Source organism: Monodelphis domestica, chromosome 3, assembly GCF_027887165.1.
Source record: "Monodelphis domestica isolate mMonDom1 chromosome 3, mMonDom1.pri, whole genome shotgun sequence".
Lineage (NCBI taxonomy): Eukaryota > Metazoa > Chordata > Mammalia > Didelphimorphia > Didelphidae > Monodelphis > Monodelphis domestica.
The window spans coordinates 18274450-18293859 of NC_077229.1; the positions used below are offsets into that span (position 1 = coordinate 18274450).

At 42.0% G+C, this 19410-nt stretch overlaps 2 protein-coding genes across 2 annotated transcripts in view; both read right to left on the reverse strand.

Moving 5' to 3' along the window:
* The window catches only part of LOC100028951 (sodium/glucose cotransporter 1), a 192107-nt gene that overhangs the window by 154173 nt on the left and 18524 nt on the right, over positions 1-19410 (reverse strand). The window lies entirely within an intron of this gene.
* On the reverse strand, positions 4339-18169 carry LOC103104106 (sodium/glucose cotransporter 1-like). Its single transcript, XM_056821434.1, has 3 exons — positions 17806-18169; positions 8747-8855; positions 4339-7419 (listed from the first exon to the last, which is right to left on the reverse strand). Exons 1-3 carry the CDS (start codon positions 17809-17811, stop codon positions 7214-7216), a joined length of 321 nt encoding a protein of 106 aa, XP_056677412.1. The 5' UTR covers positions 17812-18169; the 3' UTR covers positions 4339-7213.

Consider the following 19410-nt stretch of genomic DNA (forward strand, 5'->3'; position numbering starts at 1 on the left):
CCTGATATAATTAATAAACTTATATTCCTTCCCAAAAATGTCTCTGGAGATAATTTTAATCATAACAGGGGGAAGTCTTCACTTACTTTGGTAGACATCCACCTAACTCTTCAATGGGTTTGAGGCCTATAATCTTCCCTCAACCTGGTTTAGGTCATCCCCATTAATAGTTTTACAGGGCTGCAGTTGCCGTGCATGCTACAGGTTCTTGGAGCCACAGGTGAGAGTTGGGTGAAAAGTAAGCATCAAAGGTGAATGAGCAATCCTGAAAAGGGCTAAGTAAGCCCTTGCATCAGAGGTGGTAGTACTCTTTGGATACCATTCATCTCATAGAATTCATCATCTTTTCCCCAAACCTATACATTTTCCTAACATCCCTGTTTCTATTGACAGCGCCACCATCCTCCCAGTCACCCACATTCACAACCTAGAAGGCTTCCTCAACTCTTCCCTCTCCCCTCCCATATTCAAACAATAGAGTTCTATTTTGTGGTGACTTGACTAAGGCTGATAAGACAGTTAAATGTATTCAGAGACTGCATGTGCCCTTTATGCTGGAAACCAAAATGCTTAAGGAGTTATCCTTTCCTGATATGCTCTTTGAACTTCTCAGGAAAAAAACAGAAAACTCAGAAGAATGGCTGGGGAATTGAGGTGTGACACCTTACTAGCTAGGAATAGCCAGATGTTAGAGCTCAGAAGGACTTAAAGCAAGTGTTGATATTTTTCACTAGAAACAATGAATCATCTGGAAAGTTGGGATTTCAGATTTCATTGAGAATAGTGAATTGTCGACTATTTGGGGGTTTCTAATTTATATTTGTACCTTACATTTTTTTTAAATTGTATTAAGTCAAGCTGACCCTAATAAATTGTTAGATTGGGATAAATTGTGTAAATCAATCAAGTTACCCCACAACATTTAAAGTAAGTGGTTAGATGCCCTGATACCTCAACACGTAAGAATAAATGTCAATCAATAAAACACATTGAATTAAATTTTAAAAGTCCTAGAAACCAGAATGGCATTTCACAGAAACCATGTCATATTCTAGGGGTCTACTATAATCAAGGGCTAGAATTCTTCCAGAGATAAGAGCAATTCTGACATTCCAGTAAAGCCCCAAGAAGGAATCATTTACAGAGTCTGAGAAAAGGAAAGCCTTGATTTTAGCCTCAGGCTAGCTCTCTTTCTCCCTCCTCTTTAACTGGGGGAGGATTGTTTGAACTTCAAAGTATCCAGACAATTTGGGATGTCTATGAGCTTCCTAGTATTATCCCCCAAGGACCACAGCATTTGGAAACTTGACCACCCCTATGAAAGGAAGAAAAATGCTTTTATCAACAGGAGCTCTGAGTTAATGCCTTTTCCACACGTGCTCTCTAAGCCTGAGCCCACTTTCCCTTAGACTCTGTGTGTACAGATGGGAAAGTTTATCACATAACTGGGGATGGGGTGGGGTGTTTTCAGCTAATTCTTCCTACTGTTTCACCTTATACTCCTTTCTAAAAGCTCCTTAAGATTAGCATAGATGTGCCTGTATTTAAGACTGATGAAGAGCAAGCCAAGATGCTGTTAGAATTCATAGAAAATTAAATTCATTTACAAGTAATAATTTTGAAGAGAAGTATATGCCAGAGGGAGATTTTGAGCCAGAAGAAACCCTCCGTAACCCATTAGGACTATTCCTAGAACCCTGAGGAGACAAAGTAGCCATTTCTAAAAATTGAACTAAGTAGGAAAAATAGGAATGGAGATAAGGGCTTCAGAGCAAGGATTACATCTATGTTCATGAACCAGAAGAATGTGATTCTACCTTCTGCCCAGTGGACTCCAAGAAGCAATCAATAAGTATATATTAACCATTTATATTCTTTATTTCTGAACCTGATGGTCTGTGGAGAGATTCTCTCAGGAAGATGCTTATGGATCCTTGGAATTATGTTTCTGTCTAGCTCCCCATCAAAAGCCTGGAATCAAGTGTGACTTGGGCTGAATTCTAAGGAGGACCAGAAAGCTTCTGTTTTCCTATGTTGTGGGAAAGAGGAAGATTTCAGAGGGAACTGCCACTTCAGGTTAATGGAATGATGATACTTACTTGCCCTAGATGTCCAGGTGGATCCTGCAATTGAAGTTGCTCTCTCTCTCTCTCTCTCTCTCTCTCTCTCTCTCTCTCTCTCTCTCTCTCTCTCTCTCTCTCTCTCTCTCTCTCTCTCTCTCTCTCTCTCTCTCTCACCTTCTGTGTATTGGTTGCCAGACAGAAGAGTGGTAAGGGCTAGGCAATGTGGGTTAAGTGACTTGCCCAAGGTCACACAGCTAGGAAATGTCTGAGGCCAGATTTGAACCTAGGACCTCCTGTCTCTAGGCCTGACTCTCAATCCACTGAGCTACCCAGCTGCTCCCCTCCTCTCTCTTGCTGTGAATTTTAGATTTTCTCTACCCTGATTAGTCTTTAAAATCCTAGCAACCAGGAATGTATACACCCCACTTAAGGATTGAGTTTGAGGAGAATGGCCTATGACCACATGTGCTAGCATGTGACAAATCAGAAAAAATAACTGACAGACCCCCTGGTCTGTCCTAAGTCAAGCTTAAGCTACCGTTGGTACATGTGAGACACGGAAAGTGATGTAAAGAATGGTCTAGATATTTCCTGTCACTTCCTTTCTCACTCTCTCTGGCAGAAACACTCTCTGTCTTGCTTGTGTGGCTTATGGCAGCATGGTTTGCATCTTGGCGGTTTGGTGAGTGATTTAGGCTGATTCCTTTTTCCTTTACCTCCTAAAATGCTATCCTCCTAGGAGGCCCCTCATCTGGGAGTAGATCTCATGGCTGGAAGCCATGCTAATTTTAATCTTCTGAGGAGGCCTCATGGCTGAGTTCTAAATCTTATACCCTTTTCTCTCTCTTCTTCTTCTTAATTTCTTCCCTCTATTGTAATTAAACCACCATAAAAATCCCAGACTGACTTGAGTATTTTATTGAGATTGAATTAATCCCTGGCAACCAACTAGTATAATGTATTCAGTCAAAAACCCCTAATTTTACCCCTTACATTGTACTGTCTCTTGTGTTAGAAATGGGAGGAACCTTCAGACACCTTCCAGGCAAAGAATAAGAGAATTTGAGAGGTGGAAGAGTCCCCAGTGACCATCTAGTTGAGCAAAGGAAATTTACCCTCCCCCTTTGGGGGGTCCCACAGGGGACTCCATCTACTGTGGACTACCTGAGTAGCTGGCTGGGAGCCTGAACTTGACCCAGAGTTTCAGAGAGGACAAAGGGAGCCTAGCCAGGGGGTAATAAAAAGGGCTAACCAGGAGGATCACTCTCTCTGGTTTTGCCAAGGAACTTCCGTGCCAGGGTGTCTGCGGGAGGAGCCAAGAGGAAAGGGAGATTAGGCCCCCCTCTCTGTCACTCGTTCATCTTCTCCCTATCCACGTCATCCGAATAAACTATTAAAATCGAAGGACCCGATTCCTGTTTCATCTAAACGGTTTGGGCAACCTTGCTAAGGGCGAAAGAACTTTCGAGTTTCTTTATGAGATTAGGGTTTCCAGGGCAAAGCCACGCCAACTGAGCTGCTGTGGAGCCTTCTCCCCGGGTGAGACCCTTTTACAGTGATTCCCTGCGACATTTCCCCTCCCCACCTCACCCAGGCAAGTCTGGCTCCCGGGTGAGCGGGGATCGCAGCATCCTCCCCCAGCAGAGACGGCGGCTGTGATCAGCTCTGGCCGCCCCCACCATCGCCCCGGCTCCCCACCCCCACCCCACTCCCCCCACCTCCCCTGCTCTCCAGGTTTGCACCCCCAACCCCGGCTCAGAACGCCAGGCTCGGGGCTGAGGCCAAGCCTGCTCCCCCCTCAGCGTCTCTCAGTCCCCGCTAGCAAGCCCCGCAGTAGCGGCCAGGTTGCGGTGCAGCCAGGGTCCAGGCCACCGGCACACACCGGGCCTGTACTCCAACCCGAACTCGGACCATGGAGGCTCTGCCGCTACCCCACCCTGACCCCGTGGCCCCCGCCTTCCTCTCCCAGTCCCAGCACGGCCTCGGACCTCCACCCCACTTCTCCTATACAAGGCTCCAGCGGGCCCCGCAGGAGAAGCCCTTCACCCTTTCCCTCCCAGCACACTCCTCCCATTCCCCACAGCAGCCTCAACCAAGGTTGCTTTTGCCCATACAGGGCGCATGTGTGAGGTTCTCTCCTCAGCCCTGCTCCCAGTCCTGGCCGAGGAGCTCACAGGCCGGCTCAGCACCACCTACTGGCCAGTGATAAAAATGCAGACAATTGAAAATTAATAATAAAGAAAATTAATAAAAATAAATTTAAATGAAATAATAATAACTGATGAAGTATATTTAATTCTACCATTCAGAAATTATTAAATAAATACAAAAGTTGATTAACTGAGTATACCAGTTCAGTAGTCCATCATTTCAAAACTGTTATTGCCGTGCATTAATTTCTTAGTTAACCCTACATCTATATCCTGCTAATTCATAGCAGACTGGTTTTTTTAGAATTGAAATTTTTTATTTAATTAATTGATTTAGAGTATTTTTCCATGGTTACATGATTCATGTTCTTTTCCTCCCCTCTTCCCCCCCCAACCCCAGCTAACAAGTGATTTCACTAGGTTTTACATATCAGACTAGTTTTTAAAAGTACTGAAATACTGTAACTGCCTGCAGTTACAAATTAATATTTTCATGGGTGGACACCTGAGAAGGAGATTGGAAACTAAAGGATAATGGGTAAAGGAGAGAGAAAGAGACAGAGAGACAGAGAGAGAGAGAGAAAGAGAGAGAGAGACAGAGAGAGAGAGAGAGAGAGAGAGAGAGAGAGAGAGAGAGAGAGAGAGAGAGAGAGAGAGAGACAGAGACAGAGACAGAGAGAGAGAGAGAGAGGGAGAGAGAGAGAGACAGACAGAGACAGACAGAGAGAGACAGAGAGAGACAGACAGAGACAGACAGAGAGAGACAGAGAGAGAGAGAGACAGAGAGAGAGAGAGAGAGAGAGAGAGAGACAGAGAGGGAGAGAGAGACAGAGAGACAGAGAGAGAGAGAGAGAGAGAGGGAGAGAGAGAGAGAGAGACAGAGACAGAGACAGAGAGAGACAGACAGACAGAGAGAGAGGGAGGGAGGGAGGGAGAGAAAGCTCTGGCTTCCTCTGATACCAGTTAGAAATTCTTAGCCCCAGCCAGGGGAAGAAAGTCTCAAGACGATGGGCCTTTCCTGGAGGCTTCATGCCTCAAGAAATGCAGGGTCACTAAGTCAGCCTTTCACTCACCAAGGGTGACCGTCAAAGGAAAAGCAGTCTGAGGTCTCCTGTACGAGTTCCTCCAGGGTCCAGTTCCTCCAGTCCAACTCCAAGTCAAAAATCCTCCATCCAACTCGAATCTCGAATCCAATATCTCCTTCTGGCCTCTGGTCCTCTTTTTAAAGATCTTTTTCTCTTGTGTTACCTTCCCTAAATTTCACATCTACCAATCACAGCAGATCCTTTTCTCCAGGACTGCCCACTCTTTAGTTCATACCTTCTTTGGTTAGATTATACCTTTTTGGGTTACTTAACACCTTTTTTAGTTAGTTCACCATTTGTAGTTACTTAACACCTTTTTGTAGTTAAAATGGGTAGATCTACTTAAAAATACTGAGTTATACCTTTTGGGGATTAAAATCTAAAAATAGATTATGGATTATAATTCAATCTTCCTAATAAAGGAAGAGCTAAGTACCTTCATTGTTATAATCAGAGGATTACAATTTAATCATCACAATAAAGGAAGAGCTAAGTATCTTCATTGTTACAATCAGGAGATAGTTAAATCCAATCTTCACACTGTAAAGTTCAATATTTTATACACCTCTAGTAGGAAAATCTTTAAATGTATAGGCTCCATACATAGAATGACTCACTGGGGAGACCTAACATGTTAATCTCCTAGATAACCCAAGTGAAGAGATTTAACATGCTGGTCTCCCAAAGAATCATAGGGGGATTTGCAAAGCAAATTTGCCCTCCCCTCTTTCCAGGATTGTGCAGATGACACCATCTACTGTCAACTATCTGTGTGCCTCGCTGTGAGCCTAAACTTGACCAGGAGACTAGGACAAGATAAAAGGAGCCAGCAGGTTATAAAAAGAGTTAAACAGGAAGTTCACTCTCTCTCTCTCTCTCTCTCTCTGTCTGTCTCTGGTACTCTGCCAAGAGGATCTTCCATGCCAGGATGTCTGCTGGAGGAGCCACATGGAAAGTGGGATTAGGGCCTGCTTTCTCTCTTTCTCATCATCTATCTATCCAAATTATCCTAATTAGTTCTATTAAAGTCTAAGGACCAGATTCCTATTTTAATATAACATAATCCAAATCATGTGGAAAAGGTATAATCATAATCATATGACTATCAAGTGGCTACCTCCTCCTTGCTTGAATATCTCTAAGGAGGAAGAGATCACCACTTCACAATGTAGCCATTACTCTTTGGCACAGCTCTAATTGTTAGGATTGTACTTGGAAAGCCACTAGTACAATGTCCTAATTTTACAACTGAAGAAATTAAGGCTTGGAGAGAGGAAAGAATTTCCTCAGGATAAAAATTAATGGCAGAGACAAGACTCCCCATGTCTTTGGACTCTGAGTCTCAGGATCACCAGCTACCCAATTCTTCTGATAATTATCATAGATGCTGTCTCTGATTCCTAAGTTCAAAGGGTAGAATGCCATCAGTGGATCTGGAGGAAAGGAATCACCAGTAACACTAATGAGTTCGTTCCTCAATATTAGGGTTTCTATAATGGAACCACTTGAAGTCAAAATGCAACTGATTTCATGGGAACCAAAGTCTCTAGATCTATACATTGATGGAAACTGTTTCATCAAATTTTCATATCCCCAGCACAATGGCAGGTACTTAACATATGGTTCCATTAAATTGAATCAGTCGACATTACAAAGGAAACACAAGTGACCTTTCCCCCTTGCAAAGGCTTTAGTATTTCTACATTTCTTCATTTTGATTCAAATTTGAAAAAAAAATTTTTCATTTGTATAGCCTCTAATTACAAATATGTACACTTATATCCTTCATTATAATTTATGATGGTATTTCTTTCTATTCCTCCTCCATTAGAGTGCTGCATGGAATCCAATGGATGGAGAAAGGATGGGAAGCTGGACTGTGCAAACTTAATCTAAAGTAGAGAGTAAGCTGAATCTATGCAAAGTAAACATGGACTACAATAGCCACAGACAAGAGGATGATGCCATTGACATTGACAATAGTTCCCCATATGGGGTCCTCTGATGTGTCTGTGATTCGGATCTTGTAGTGAGCCTCCTCCTCCTTGGACATTTTGGTCTCTTTCTGCTGGTCAAGTCCATAGAATATGTCAAAGGCCTTCCAGAACAATCCCTCGTGCTCTGGAGAGAAGTACAAGAAAATATGGGAGTTAGGAAATGAATGAACCTGAAAATGGCAGAGGTACTCTTTAGGTAACCAGATTTACCAAGGATTACTTTCTCCACATTTGTTTTTAGAATTGGAAATGATATGAAATATTTTCAAGAATGTACCCAACTTGTCAGCAGTCCATTCTGGGGTAAAAAAATTTCTATTAAAATTCAGTATTGATGAATGGGAATGAGGCAACTAGGTGGCTCAGTGGATAGAGAGTCAGGCCTAGAGTTCAAATCTGGTTTCAGATATTGCCTAGCTGTGTGACCCTGAGCAAGTCACTTAACTCCAGTTGCCTAGCCCTTATTGCTCTTCTGCCTTGGAATCCATATTTGGTATTGATGATAAGATAGAAGGTGAGGGTTTTTTTATGATAAATGGTGATGGCTTTATTGTTTATTAGTTTATTTTACATAGAGTGCAAAGATCACTTATCAGTAGCAAGGATCTCTCAGAAGGTCTGGAGGTTGGTGCCTTCCATTGCAAGTACTTTAATATATCTGGGCCTGAATGCACCAGGCAGTAATCATGTGAGCAAACAAAGCAATAGATAGTCTCATTTATCAGAAAAACAGAATCCCTGAAGGCTCTTACATACACTAACTAGCCTGGTCTGGGCAATGAGATGCCTAGTTTCAGAACTATGGACAGTTCCCGAGCATAGCGTGCTCCCTAGTCAACTTTGTCTCAATGTTACAAAGAAAGGACTATAGGTTTATAGGTTTTCGCATTGAAAACAACCTCAGGGATCATCTAGCCCCACCCTCTGGTTTTATAGATGAGAAAGGTGAGCAATGAAGTCACACAAGCAGTAGGTTTGAGTCCAGTCCTCCAACTCTTACCCCAGTGTTCTTTCTGCTACACTAACAGACCTTATAATCCAAACTCATTTTATAGAGAAGAAAACTGAGGTCCAGAGATGAGAACACCTCAGCAGGATTATATAGCAGGTCAATGGCAGTGCTAGAAGGGGAACAGTAAAGGCTATGACTGCATTGCAATTGCTTTGCATAGCAACATGCTTTGGGTCCCTCCTCTGCTCTGATACTGGCCCCACACTCCAATCAAGGCCAGACCATAAAGGAAAAAATGGATTTGGCTCAAGAGGTCCTGATGTTACTGTGGAGATTTATGACTTGAGGTCTGTAAAAAGAACCTAGAGTTCGAATCTGATCTCAGATACTGCCTAGCCCTGGACAAGTCATTTAACTCCAGTTGTTTAACCCTTATTGCTCTTCTGGAATCAATATTTGGCACTGATGCTAAGATAGAAGGCAAGGGGTCCAAACTCACCTATTTCCAACTTTTCTTCAGAACTATCTGAGAAGTCCTTCTCTTCATCTGCATCCAAATCAATTCGCTCTTCCTTGCTGTTCCTCAAACTCCAACATAGGCGGTAAAGCTGAGAGGTGAGAAAAACAGAAGCCGATTAGCAAAGGAACACACAGCATTGCCAGCCTCAGCGTTTAGGACACACACTGCTAGTCCAGCAGCAGGTGGATTAATTACAATTTCCAGATGGATAGTAATGATCAGATCCCAGGAAATGAGAGAGCTCTGAGGGGGGAGGGAAATTCGGTGCTAGCTAGACTGCAGGAAATCAGGCCCACCGCTCACTGCTGACTGTTCATAGAAAGCAATAGGGAGAGGGAGCATGAACAGTGGATAGAGAGACAAGCTCAGGAAGACTCCGTTTCTGACACTTACTGGCAGCACGACCCTGGGAAGTTGTTTAACTTCTTAGGAGCTACAGGAAAGTTCCTGTGACTAATGTTCAGAGCATGTGTCTAAGTGTGCTGATAGGGGGATGTTTCTCACTGAAAGTTCTCAACACCAGTGAAATCACAGACCCAATTCAAAGGAGAAAAAGGAAATGATACCCAAAAGTTACAAAATTGTTCTTACACTTTGATGCAGTGATCCTGCTGCTTATGTGTTTATGCTCCCAAGGAAATGAGTGACCAGAAGAAGGTATTTACCCATACAAACATTCACACAGCAGCACTATTTGTAATGGCAAAAAGCTGGGAACAAAATATATCCCCAACACCTGGGGAATGTCCGAGTCAACTGTGCTATGTGAATGTAATGGGTCATTCCTGTCCACAAGGAACAAGATATATGAAGAATTCAGGGAAATATAGGAGGTATTTCAGGAAGTGATGGAGAGTGAAGAAAGCAGATCTCCTAAATGTGGTGCCTGAACTGACCATCAATATGTAAAGAAAAGCAATATTAAACAGTAACAAAACTGAGCCTCGGTTTTCTCATCTATAAAATGGAGATAATATGGCCATCTGTCTCACAAGGTTGTTGTGAAGTTCAAATAAAATTACACATATATATATTTGCATATATATTCACATATACATGAATATGTATATAGTGTTTAGCTACTGGTTCTACCAGACTAAACTTATAAAGTGTAATCTTCCTTTAAAAAGAATACAGTAAGAGCAGTTAGGTGGTACAATGAATAGAGCACTGGCCCTGGAGTACAGAGGATCTGGGTTCAAAACTGGCTTCAGGCACTTCCTAACTAGGTGACCTTGGGCAAGTTACTTAACCATCACCTAGCACTTAGTGTTGTTACTAAGACAAAAAGTAAGGGGTTTTTAAAAAGAATAAAGAACAAAAGGATAAAAATAAATGAAGCATCAGTTCCAAACACTTTTAAGGGTTGTTTTGATTCCTGGGAATATATATGGAGATTTCATTGTGTGATTGCTTGTTTGTCTACTTGGTTAAAATAAAATTTATCAGCCAAAATGGGGAGACCTTTCCATTCATGTCACGCAAGTGTCTGTTGAACATTCAATAACAAACGAAGGGGGCAGCTGGGTGGCTCAGTGGATTGAGAGCCAGGCCTAGAGATGGGAGGTCCTGAGTTCAAATGTGGCAAGTCATTTAACTCCCATTGCCTAGCCCTTACTGCTCTTCTGCCTTAGAACCAATATTGGTTCTAAGACAGAAGATAATTGTTTTTTAATAATAATAACAATAACAACAACAACAAATCAAACAATATCACAGAAAAAAAAAATCCTGAACTTGGAATCAGAAAAGACCCAGGTTTGAGTCCCACCTCTGACAGTAACCAACCAATCCTGTAATTAAAGGTAGCTCAATTTGTCTCTCTGAGCCTGGATTTGCTCATCTATAAAATGAGGAGAATTCCTGAGGCGTCTATCCCACAATACTGATATGAGCCTCAAATGAAATATCTTGCAAAGTGTAATGCACTATAAAATGGCTCTTACTGAGTACAAACCACAGCTACCCCCTTCTGGCAACTCTCATAGTTAAGCACTTAAATCATAAGAAGGTCCTTTTATGTGAAGGACTTTTAAGGACACGAGGAAATTGATCAGACAGGGACTTCTGGGGAATATAAACTGACATGGGATATGATCCTGCCCACCCTCCCAGCTAGCTTTCTTTCCCAGTTTCAGTATGTTGGCTCTGTTGTTGTACAAAGATTCAGCACCATGGCTAGGGAAGATAGTTGGCCCAGATGCTACCAAAGCTGGGGAGAAAGACAGCAGAGTTGGAGCTGTGGATTAAGGGCAATTTGGAGTTGAAGTGGGGAACGGACTGCATAAAAATGGTCATCTAACTAAACCAGCTAATTCTTGTGCCTTTAAACTGTCTGTGCTATTTGTACAGCAAAGGTCAGTATTCCTATAAAACTTTCCAGGGTTCAGAAGGACACCACCACATTAGCTGTTTCCTCAAAGAGGAAATTCCCTAAAGTGTCCATGATGGCTCTTCTCTGGTCTGCTGACTGTCAGGGAAGCAACCAGGCAAGAGGGAGTGTGCCTGTATGGAGATAATAACATTAATGACAGTATTTATATAATACTAAGAAGTTTACGAAGTGCTCTCTGTATATTATCTCATTTGACCCTCTCAGTCCTGAAGGTGCCATTATCATTTTCATTCTACAGATGAGGAAACTAAGGTTAAAAGAAGTTAAGTGATTTGCCCTGAGACATACAGCTAGAAAACCTGAGGCAGGATTTGAATTCATGTTTTTCTGACTCACATCTCCTAACTGACCAGTTATAAGGCTTGGTATCATACCTGGGTGGTCTGGGGTCAGAGTTAATTTTTTGTGAAGGGGTAAATCTTTGATATGATCTTTCAGAGATATACCTGCCTGCATTGTTTGATATGAGACTCTTCCCTGTTAACCTTCAAAATATTCTGGAGTAGTAAGGGCTACGCAATTGGGTTTAAATAACTTGCCCAGAGTCACACAGCTAAAAATTGTCTGAGATCAGATTTGAACTCTGGGTGTCCTGTGTTTAGGCCTGGCTCTCTATACATTAAATGCCTAAAATCCTAAATGCCCCTTCCTTGTACTTATTGAGCTGTGTGAGTGTGATATCTCCCCTGCAGAGTGTAAACCCTTTGAAGACAAGGACTGTTGGGCTTTTATTTTCATGTCTGTAGTGCCTAGGACAGTGCCTTATACAGAAGATGTATTTAATTAATATTTGTTCATTGAATTGTATTGAAGCCAAGGTAAAGAATTTTAGGTTGAATGAGTTTATGGCCATACTCCAAATCTCCATTAGTTGTATGATCTTATCATGTAGATACCCCCTCCAACAATGAAAATCATAAGCCACCCATTCTAGCTCATTTCTTTAAAAGATAAATAGATCAAAAGTAACTATAGTCAAATTACAAAAAACAAGTCTTCCCCCAAACAAGAGCCAGGAGAAGACACTCCCCTACTCCCTTGTGGAATGTGGGGGTTGTGGGGGAGACAGGCTGGAGGCAGAGCAGTTTACTTTGGGAAAGGGAAGGGAGAATGGGGAGCTTCCATAAGGAGCTTCAATATTCTGGCTCCTAATTACTGACTTTGCCCTCAAGTTTAGCAAGCCACAGGTTTGGGGGGGGGGGGGGGAGTATTCCTAAACACTGTTGCAAGAGTCTATTTTCCCCTAGTCATATTCCATATTCCAGCCAAGTGGCCTATATGGCCCTTGAGTTGAGGAATCATAATTTCTCTTATCCAAAAGGGCTCTTTTCTCATTACTGGGGTTATAAAGATACTTAATCTGGGGATACTACTATTGCTAATTAATTACTACATTGAGAATAATACACTACTAATCTCACCCCACACATTCCTACCAGTTTTCTTTTCAAAGATGTGTTATTCTCATCTGCCTCAGTTACCCCTATATGTAGCAACAATAACAATTAACATTCCAGCACAACTAGACACACTTCATCTTTGTCTTCAAGACATCCTCTTCATCTGGGACAGACTTGTTCACTCTGCTCTCAGTTGCTTGAAAAACCTCAGGAGATACTCATACTGAAAAAAAGCCTCTTGCAAGGCAGAATTCTAACCATGTTAACTCCTGGGCCCCAATCTCAAATCTAAGGTTGAAATTAGAAATTCTCTTCTACTAATTTCTATGGAACCTTGAGTACAGATCATCTCTCTTATCTAACTAGCATTCTGATTTCTACCTACTAGTCTACTTTGTTTGGGAAAGAGAACTTTCATTTTATAATTTGCATTCTGTGCCGATTGTAAGATTCTATCATAAGAGGAAAGGCAGAGGATTGATTAAAATTGTCCTTGTATCTTAAGGGGACACCGAGTGGCTTAACATTGTCTGATTTCATGCACAGAACAGAGCTGTCACTGACTCATACCACCATTGTTTCACTCAAGAATGACTAGAATGAGAGTCAGAGTCAGAAAAGGCAGTTCTGAATTGAGCCTCAGACTGCCTTTCCAACCATCATAAGGACTTTCACTTATCCTCTGAAACCTTCAACATTCTTTCAGTGGTGGTTCAGTCTTCAGACATACTGAATATTAGGTGTGATTCTCATAAACCTTTTTATTTAAATGCCAAAAAATCTACTCATTGCAGTTCTGACAAAATTCACTTTCTCAATGGTCCAATGTCATTATCCTGAAAGTTCATAATCCAAACAAACCTCTCTATCTTATTTATTTATTCTAATGGCTTCTAAAAATCTTACTTCGAGTTTATCTAGAAATGTTCTTCTCTTTAACTTCTCCATACAGTAAGAGCAAATTCTGTATCTTCTTCATAATTTATTTGCCTACTGTGGTCTTCATAAGACTTTTTTCCTCTAACATAAATCTAATTAAAATAGTTTATCCCTACCAATTATAATGTATTCACTTCTCTCTGAGAACACTCAGAGCCATAATGCTTGTTCCCCCTTTTTGGAAAGAAAGGGAAATGAAATAATCAATTGCTTAAATTCACTTAATCTCTAAACATTCACTCTTTTTCCCCCTCAAGCCTCTGCTTTAAGCAGAATCACTATATATAAACCTGCTGATAAGCCCATACCTATTTACATTACAGGTTCCCCTCTGGACCTCATAAAGAGGCCCCATATTCTAAAATTCCCCTAATACCTAGTTCTTTTCTTATGTTAATTCTCATACTCCTTTCACCCTCCTGTGACTTGCTTTTTCCATTATTATTCAAATAGACTTAAACTCCACCAAGTATTCTATCAACTGCTATTAGTGGCTCAGAAGAGGCCAGGTTATCATTCTTATTATCAATTGCATCATTCAAATATATAACATACATGACATTTTTGTACATTATTGGCACATTAATTTAGCTCACAGTACAAATTCATAGATCATTTGTGATTAAACAAAATCATATCTTAATGAATTACATCTAGACACATGTTCACAGTCAATCCATGAAATGATTTTTACCCAACGTACATATTTTGGCAATAATTCATATATCCCAGTTTGTCACAAATTCAGAAATTCTTTAGCAATAGTAATAGTCCAGACCCTTAATACTTGTTCCAATTCCAATTTACAAATTAAAACTTCTTCCTTAATGTTCATTACATTTTCATTTGGTGCTTGCTTCAACAACATATATACTAAAATAACATCTCCACATTTTCATTTGTAAATCCCAAAATTTAGATCATATAGAATCTTAACGTTTCATCACATCTTCTTCTAATAAGCTGGTACTAAATTCATATACACTTTACACTTCATTAAACCCTCATTTTCATTAAACAGCTAGCACTTATGAATTGCTTCTCATCTGCTTTGTTAAAGCAAAAACCCTTTTCTGCCCATCAGGCTGGTGACCTATTACATTTTTAGCATTCAAACTTCTAGTCTAACTCAAATATCAAACCTTTTGGATATGTCCAAACATTCACATCTCTAACCATTCTAACCATTGTTCATTTTAAATCTCAATGAAAACTCACAGTTTTCTCATCACTATTTTCATACAAAACAAAAATCTATCTACAATCTTATGAAACAGTGACAATTTGCAACACTGAATCACTTTACATTCATTTCACTCAATTCCACAAATGCATTTCAAAATCATTTGTGATTTTTCCAAAACCACACACACACACACACACACACACACACACACACACACACACACACACACACAGATGCTACAACTGGATTTTCTTATAATTTTTAAATCAACATCATCTAAGAAAATCCAATTGTAGCATCAAATCTACCCTTTTCTTGTTCTAATTTTCTTCTTCCCATTCAGTGGTCAGCCAAGAGGGCAAAATTCCTTTTTCACTTAGTTAAAATATCTTGGAGTTTAAGAAGTCCAAAATTTACGTTTCTTTTTGTATCTCTTTAACACATTTTCTTGTCTGTCAACTCCCTCCCTTTCCAGAATAATGAAAAAATGAGAGACAAGGTACAAACTTCTACAATACATAAAAATAGTTTCTTTCCCCAAAAACTCTCCCAGTGCGCACACATGACAATGGATAAGGACTACAAATAGTTAACAGTCTTTTCCCAGGCTTATCTACTTATTTACCCTCCCAAGGAATGGGAGCCAATCACCAGTCAGTTCAATTATAAAGTTTTGCATTAAACTACAGCCTGGTTGTAAAATGAGTCTCGACAAAGTCAGTGTCTTCATTATCTCATATTTAGGCCAGGCCAAATTGCTAAACCATTTGCCCTAGCAAAGTATTTACAGTTTCTATCAGCTGTTCTGGTCTTAGCAAGTCAGTTCATTAACATTGTCCTTATGTCCAATTGATCTCTCCAGACACTGTCTCTTTAAGTGACCAGGCTGCCTAAAGATGCAACAAGTATGGACTTTTACAGAAGATAAGCCACTCCTCTCTCTTCCGTAATTCATCTCTCTTATAGCCTGCACTTCCCTTCTTATTTCCTCTCTCACAGTCTGTTTCAGTATTGTGTGTTCATTCTGAATAGTCCTCTTCTGCTCTTCCTGAGACTTCCTCAAAACCTGGGTTATAACTCTGGTTAGTTCCTTCTTGCTATTATCTTCTCTTACCATATATATAATCTCTGCCTTCTGGAGTAACTCCTCTAGGGGTTTAGTTACCCATCCATTTATCCTTCTAAGTGTATTACTGATGTCTGACCAGGAACTTTTACAAAATGAATCTTAAGAAATTCTTATCTAAAAAAAATTGGAAAATGAGGGTGTGTCCATTGATTGGGGAATTGCGGTATCTGTTGGTGATGGAATACTATTGTGCTCAAAGGAGCAAAGAATGGAGGAATTCCATGTGAATTGGAAGGACCTCCAAGAATTGATGCAGAGTGAAAGGAGCAGAACCAGGAGAACATTGTACATAGAGATGGGTACACTGTGGCACAAATTGAATGTAATGGACTACTAGCAGTAATGCAATGACTCAGGACAATTCTGAGGGATCTATGAAAAAGAATGTATCCACATCCAGAGGAAGAACTGTGGGAGCAGAAATGCATAGACAAATATATGATTGACCACGTAGTGTGATAGGTATATGATTAGGGTTTTGATATTAAAGTATCACACTACTACAAATAGGAATAACATGGAAACAGGTTTTGAACAATGATACATTTATAACCCAGTGGAACTGCTTGTTGGCTTTGGGAGGGGCGAGGAGAAAGTGGATGGGGGGATCATAAATCATGTAACCATGAAAAAATATTCTAAATTAAAATTAAATTAAAGGGGGCAGCTGGGTAGCTCAGTGGATTGAGAGCCAGCCTAGAGATAAGAGGTCCTGGGTTCAAATCTGGCCTCAGACACTCCCCAGCTGTGTGACCCTGGGCAAGTCACTTGACCCCCATTGCCTAGCCCTTACCACTCTTCTGCCTTGGAGCCAATACACAGTATTGATTCTAAGATGGAAGATAAGGGTTTTAAAAAGAATTAATTTAAAAAAAAAGAAATTCCTGCCTAGTGGGATTGGTTACATCTAAAGTATCTGGTTGCCAAATCTCTCAGCTGGTTAGAGAAATCAGCTGGGCTTTCATTTCTCTCCTGTTTAGCTTCCTGGATGTTGTCTATGTCCTGATTTTGGTGATTCTGTCCCCTCGATATCCATATCTCTAAGATCTCCCATATCTTCTTGGACTATAGTGTTCTGGTGGCAATTAGGGTCCTGAGGGGAGCATTCTTGTTCCTTCCTCTGTCTATTTGGGCTCTGATAAGATCAATCTCTCATAACACCTGGCCTGAGCTCACCCTGGTATTCTTCCGAGTCAAGAGGTCCAGAAATCGGCTTTAGAATAGTCTGGCCACTAGGTGGCAGTATATGCGCAGTCTTCTCTAGGTCATTTTAGGTCTCTTTCTCACTCTGCTCTTTCGTCGTCCACAAAAGCTGGAATATCTATTTTAGCCCAGACTAGAATGCAAATGCCTCCTTGCAAGCTACGCACCAGCCTCACCCGGGGGATTCCTTCTCTTTTGTGGCTCAACCTCAGTCTCCCGCTTCTAGTCACTTACCTCCCTGCTCTTTTTCTCTGGAGGATCCCCTAGCTTTAGGGATCAAAGTGTCGGTCTATTGTCCCAGGAACGCAGTGGGCCTCTTATTACCCACAATTCCGCCTCAAGGCACCGGGGCCAGCCAGGCTGGATCTAGACAGCTCAGGTTCGGTCAGTAGGAGCCTCGGCAGGCTGCTGAGAGCAGCTCAAATCCGCGCTCATCCTAGCCTCGCTGGGCGTTAGCCCAAGCATCCTGTCCACAAAAGGCAGCGCGGCCTCGGCGCAAACCCACGAACACGCAGCGTAAGGGCTGCTCAGGGTCAGTGCTGAACCTTGCACACCGACCCACTTGGAAAACCTTTTGTTCTGCTTCCGGCTTCTCTCTCTAGACACACGCGCCTGCTGGAGCTTCAGAGAGGGATGTATTTCCCTCCCCCCCTCCTTCCCCCCCCCCCGCACTCAAACCCCCCCCCCCCCACACACACACACACACACACACACCGGCCCCTATTGATACTCGGGGCAGGCAAAGGAGTGGTGCCCGTGTTCGAACTGCTGGCTCTGGCCATCTACCTGCATCTTATCGGCTTCCTCTCTAGAATGACCGGAGTTCTTAGAAGCAAACGGGAGGTTCGAATCTCTTCTGCAAACAAGCAGCTTGGCTGGTCTTAGCTTGTTTGGATAGGTAAACTGAGGCACATTGTTCTTGGAATTCCCGGTCAGGGAACCATCTGGGTGGAGTGAGAAAATTGGGGGTTTGTCTCTTGGCAAGGAATTCCCCTTTTAGTCACTGAATGCAGATTCAGCTTTATTGAGGAGAGAAGACAGCAGCTCAAGGGGACATTCTCAGGGGGAAGACAGCCCAAGAATAGAGCAGATCATTCTCATTTCTAGGGAAGGGGCGGGTCCCAGAACGTCATCCTCCGAGGGAGACGTTTCATTTCATTCTGGCACGCGCTTATCATGCTTTCCTGGGAGTCATCCTCAAATTGACAGGTTAGGAACGCTGAAAAGCTCGGGTCCGACCAGCTCTCTACAGTGGCCATTTCTGGGACATTCAGTGCTGGCCACCAGGGCAACGGGAGGAGGCTTTCTTTGTTTCCATTTACCCAGGAGAGAAAGTTGTCGCGACTTCCCCTGGGGACCGCAGAGGGAACCGACCCGCTGCCAAGCCAAAGTTTGTTGATTTTGCATTTTTCAAAGGTGTCCAGAGTTTCTGGGAGAAGCAGGACCCGGAAGGGAGTCCACGAAATGGCAGCCTTTAGTGTTTCAAAGATGCTCTGGCTCCCGCGTGCAGATCTGTATGTAACAAGCTTGGCTGAAGGATGTTTTGCTAGCTGCTGCCTCTTGGCATGGGGGAGGGGGGGGGGTAGGCAGGAAATAGCCAGCGCAGTTTACTTTGGGAGGGGGAAGGGGGAACGGAGAACTTCAATAAGGAGAGGTACTCTGGCTCCCAATTACTAACTTTGCCCTTAAGTTTAGCACTTGGGGGGGGGGGGTATTCCTAAACACTCTTTCAAGAGAGCCCTAGTGGGGACAGTTGGGTAGCTCAGTGGATGGAGAGCCAGGCCTAGAGATGGGAGGTCCTGGGTTCAAATCTAGCCTCAGACACTTCCCAGCTGTGTGACCTTGGGCAAGTCACTTGACCCCCATTGCCTAGCCCTTACCACTCTTCTGCCTTGCAACCAGTACAAAGTATTGATTCCAAGACAAAAGGAGAGAGAGAGAGAGAGAGAGAGAGAGAGAGAGAGAGAGAGAGAGAGAGAGAGAGAGAGAGCCCTAGTCACATTCCAACCAAGAAGTTTTTATGGCCCTTGAGTTGGGGAATCACAATTTCTCTCATCCAAAAGGTACTAACTTTTCTCAATACCGGGGTTATAAAGATACTTAATTTGGGGATACTATTATAGCTAATTCATCACCACATTGAGAATAATACATTACTAATCTCACCACACACACACAGTGGATAAAGTGCCAGGCGTGAGTTAGGAGGAACTGGATTGAAATTTGGTCTCAGACACTTCCTAGTTATGTGACCCTAGGCAAGTCATTTAATCTCAATTGCCTCCCCCTTACTGTTCTTCTATCTTAGAATTTATACTTAGAATATTAATAATGATTCTAAGTCAGAAGATAAGGGGTTAAAAACAGAACTATAGGGCCCATGGGAGCCCA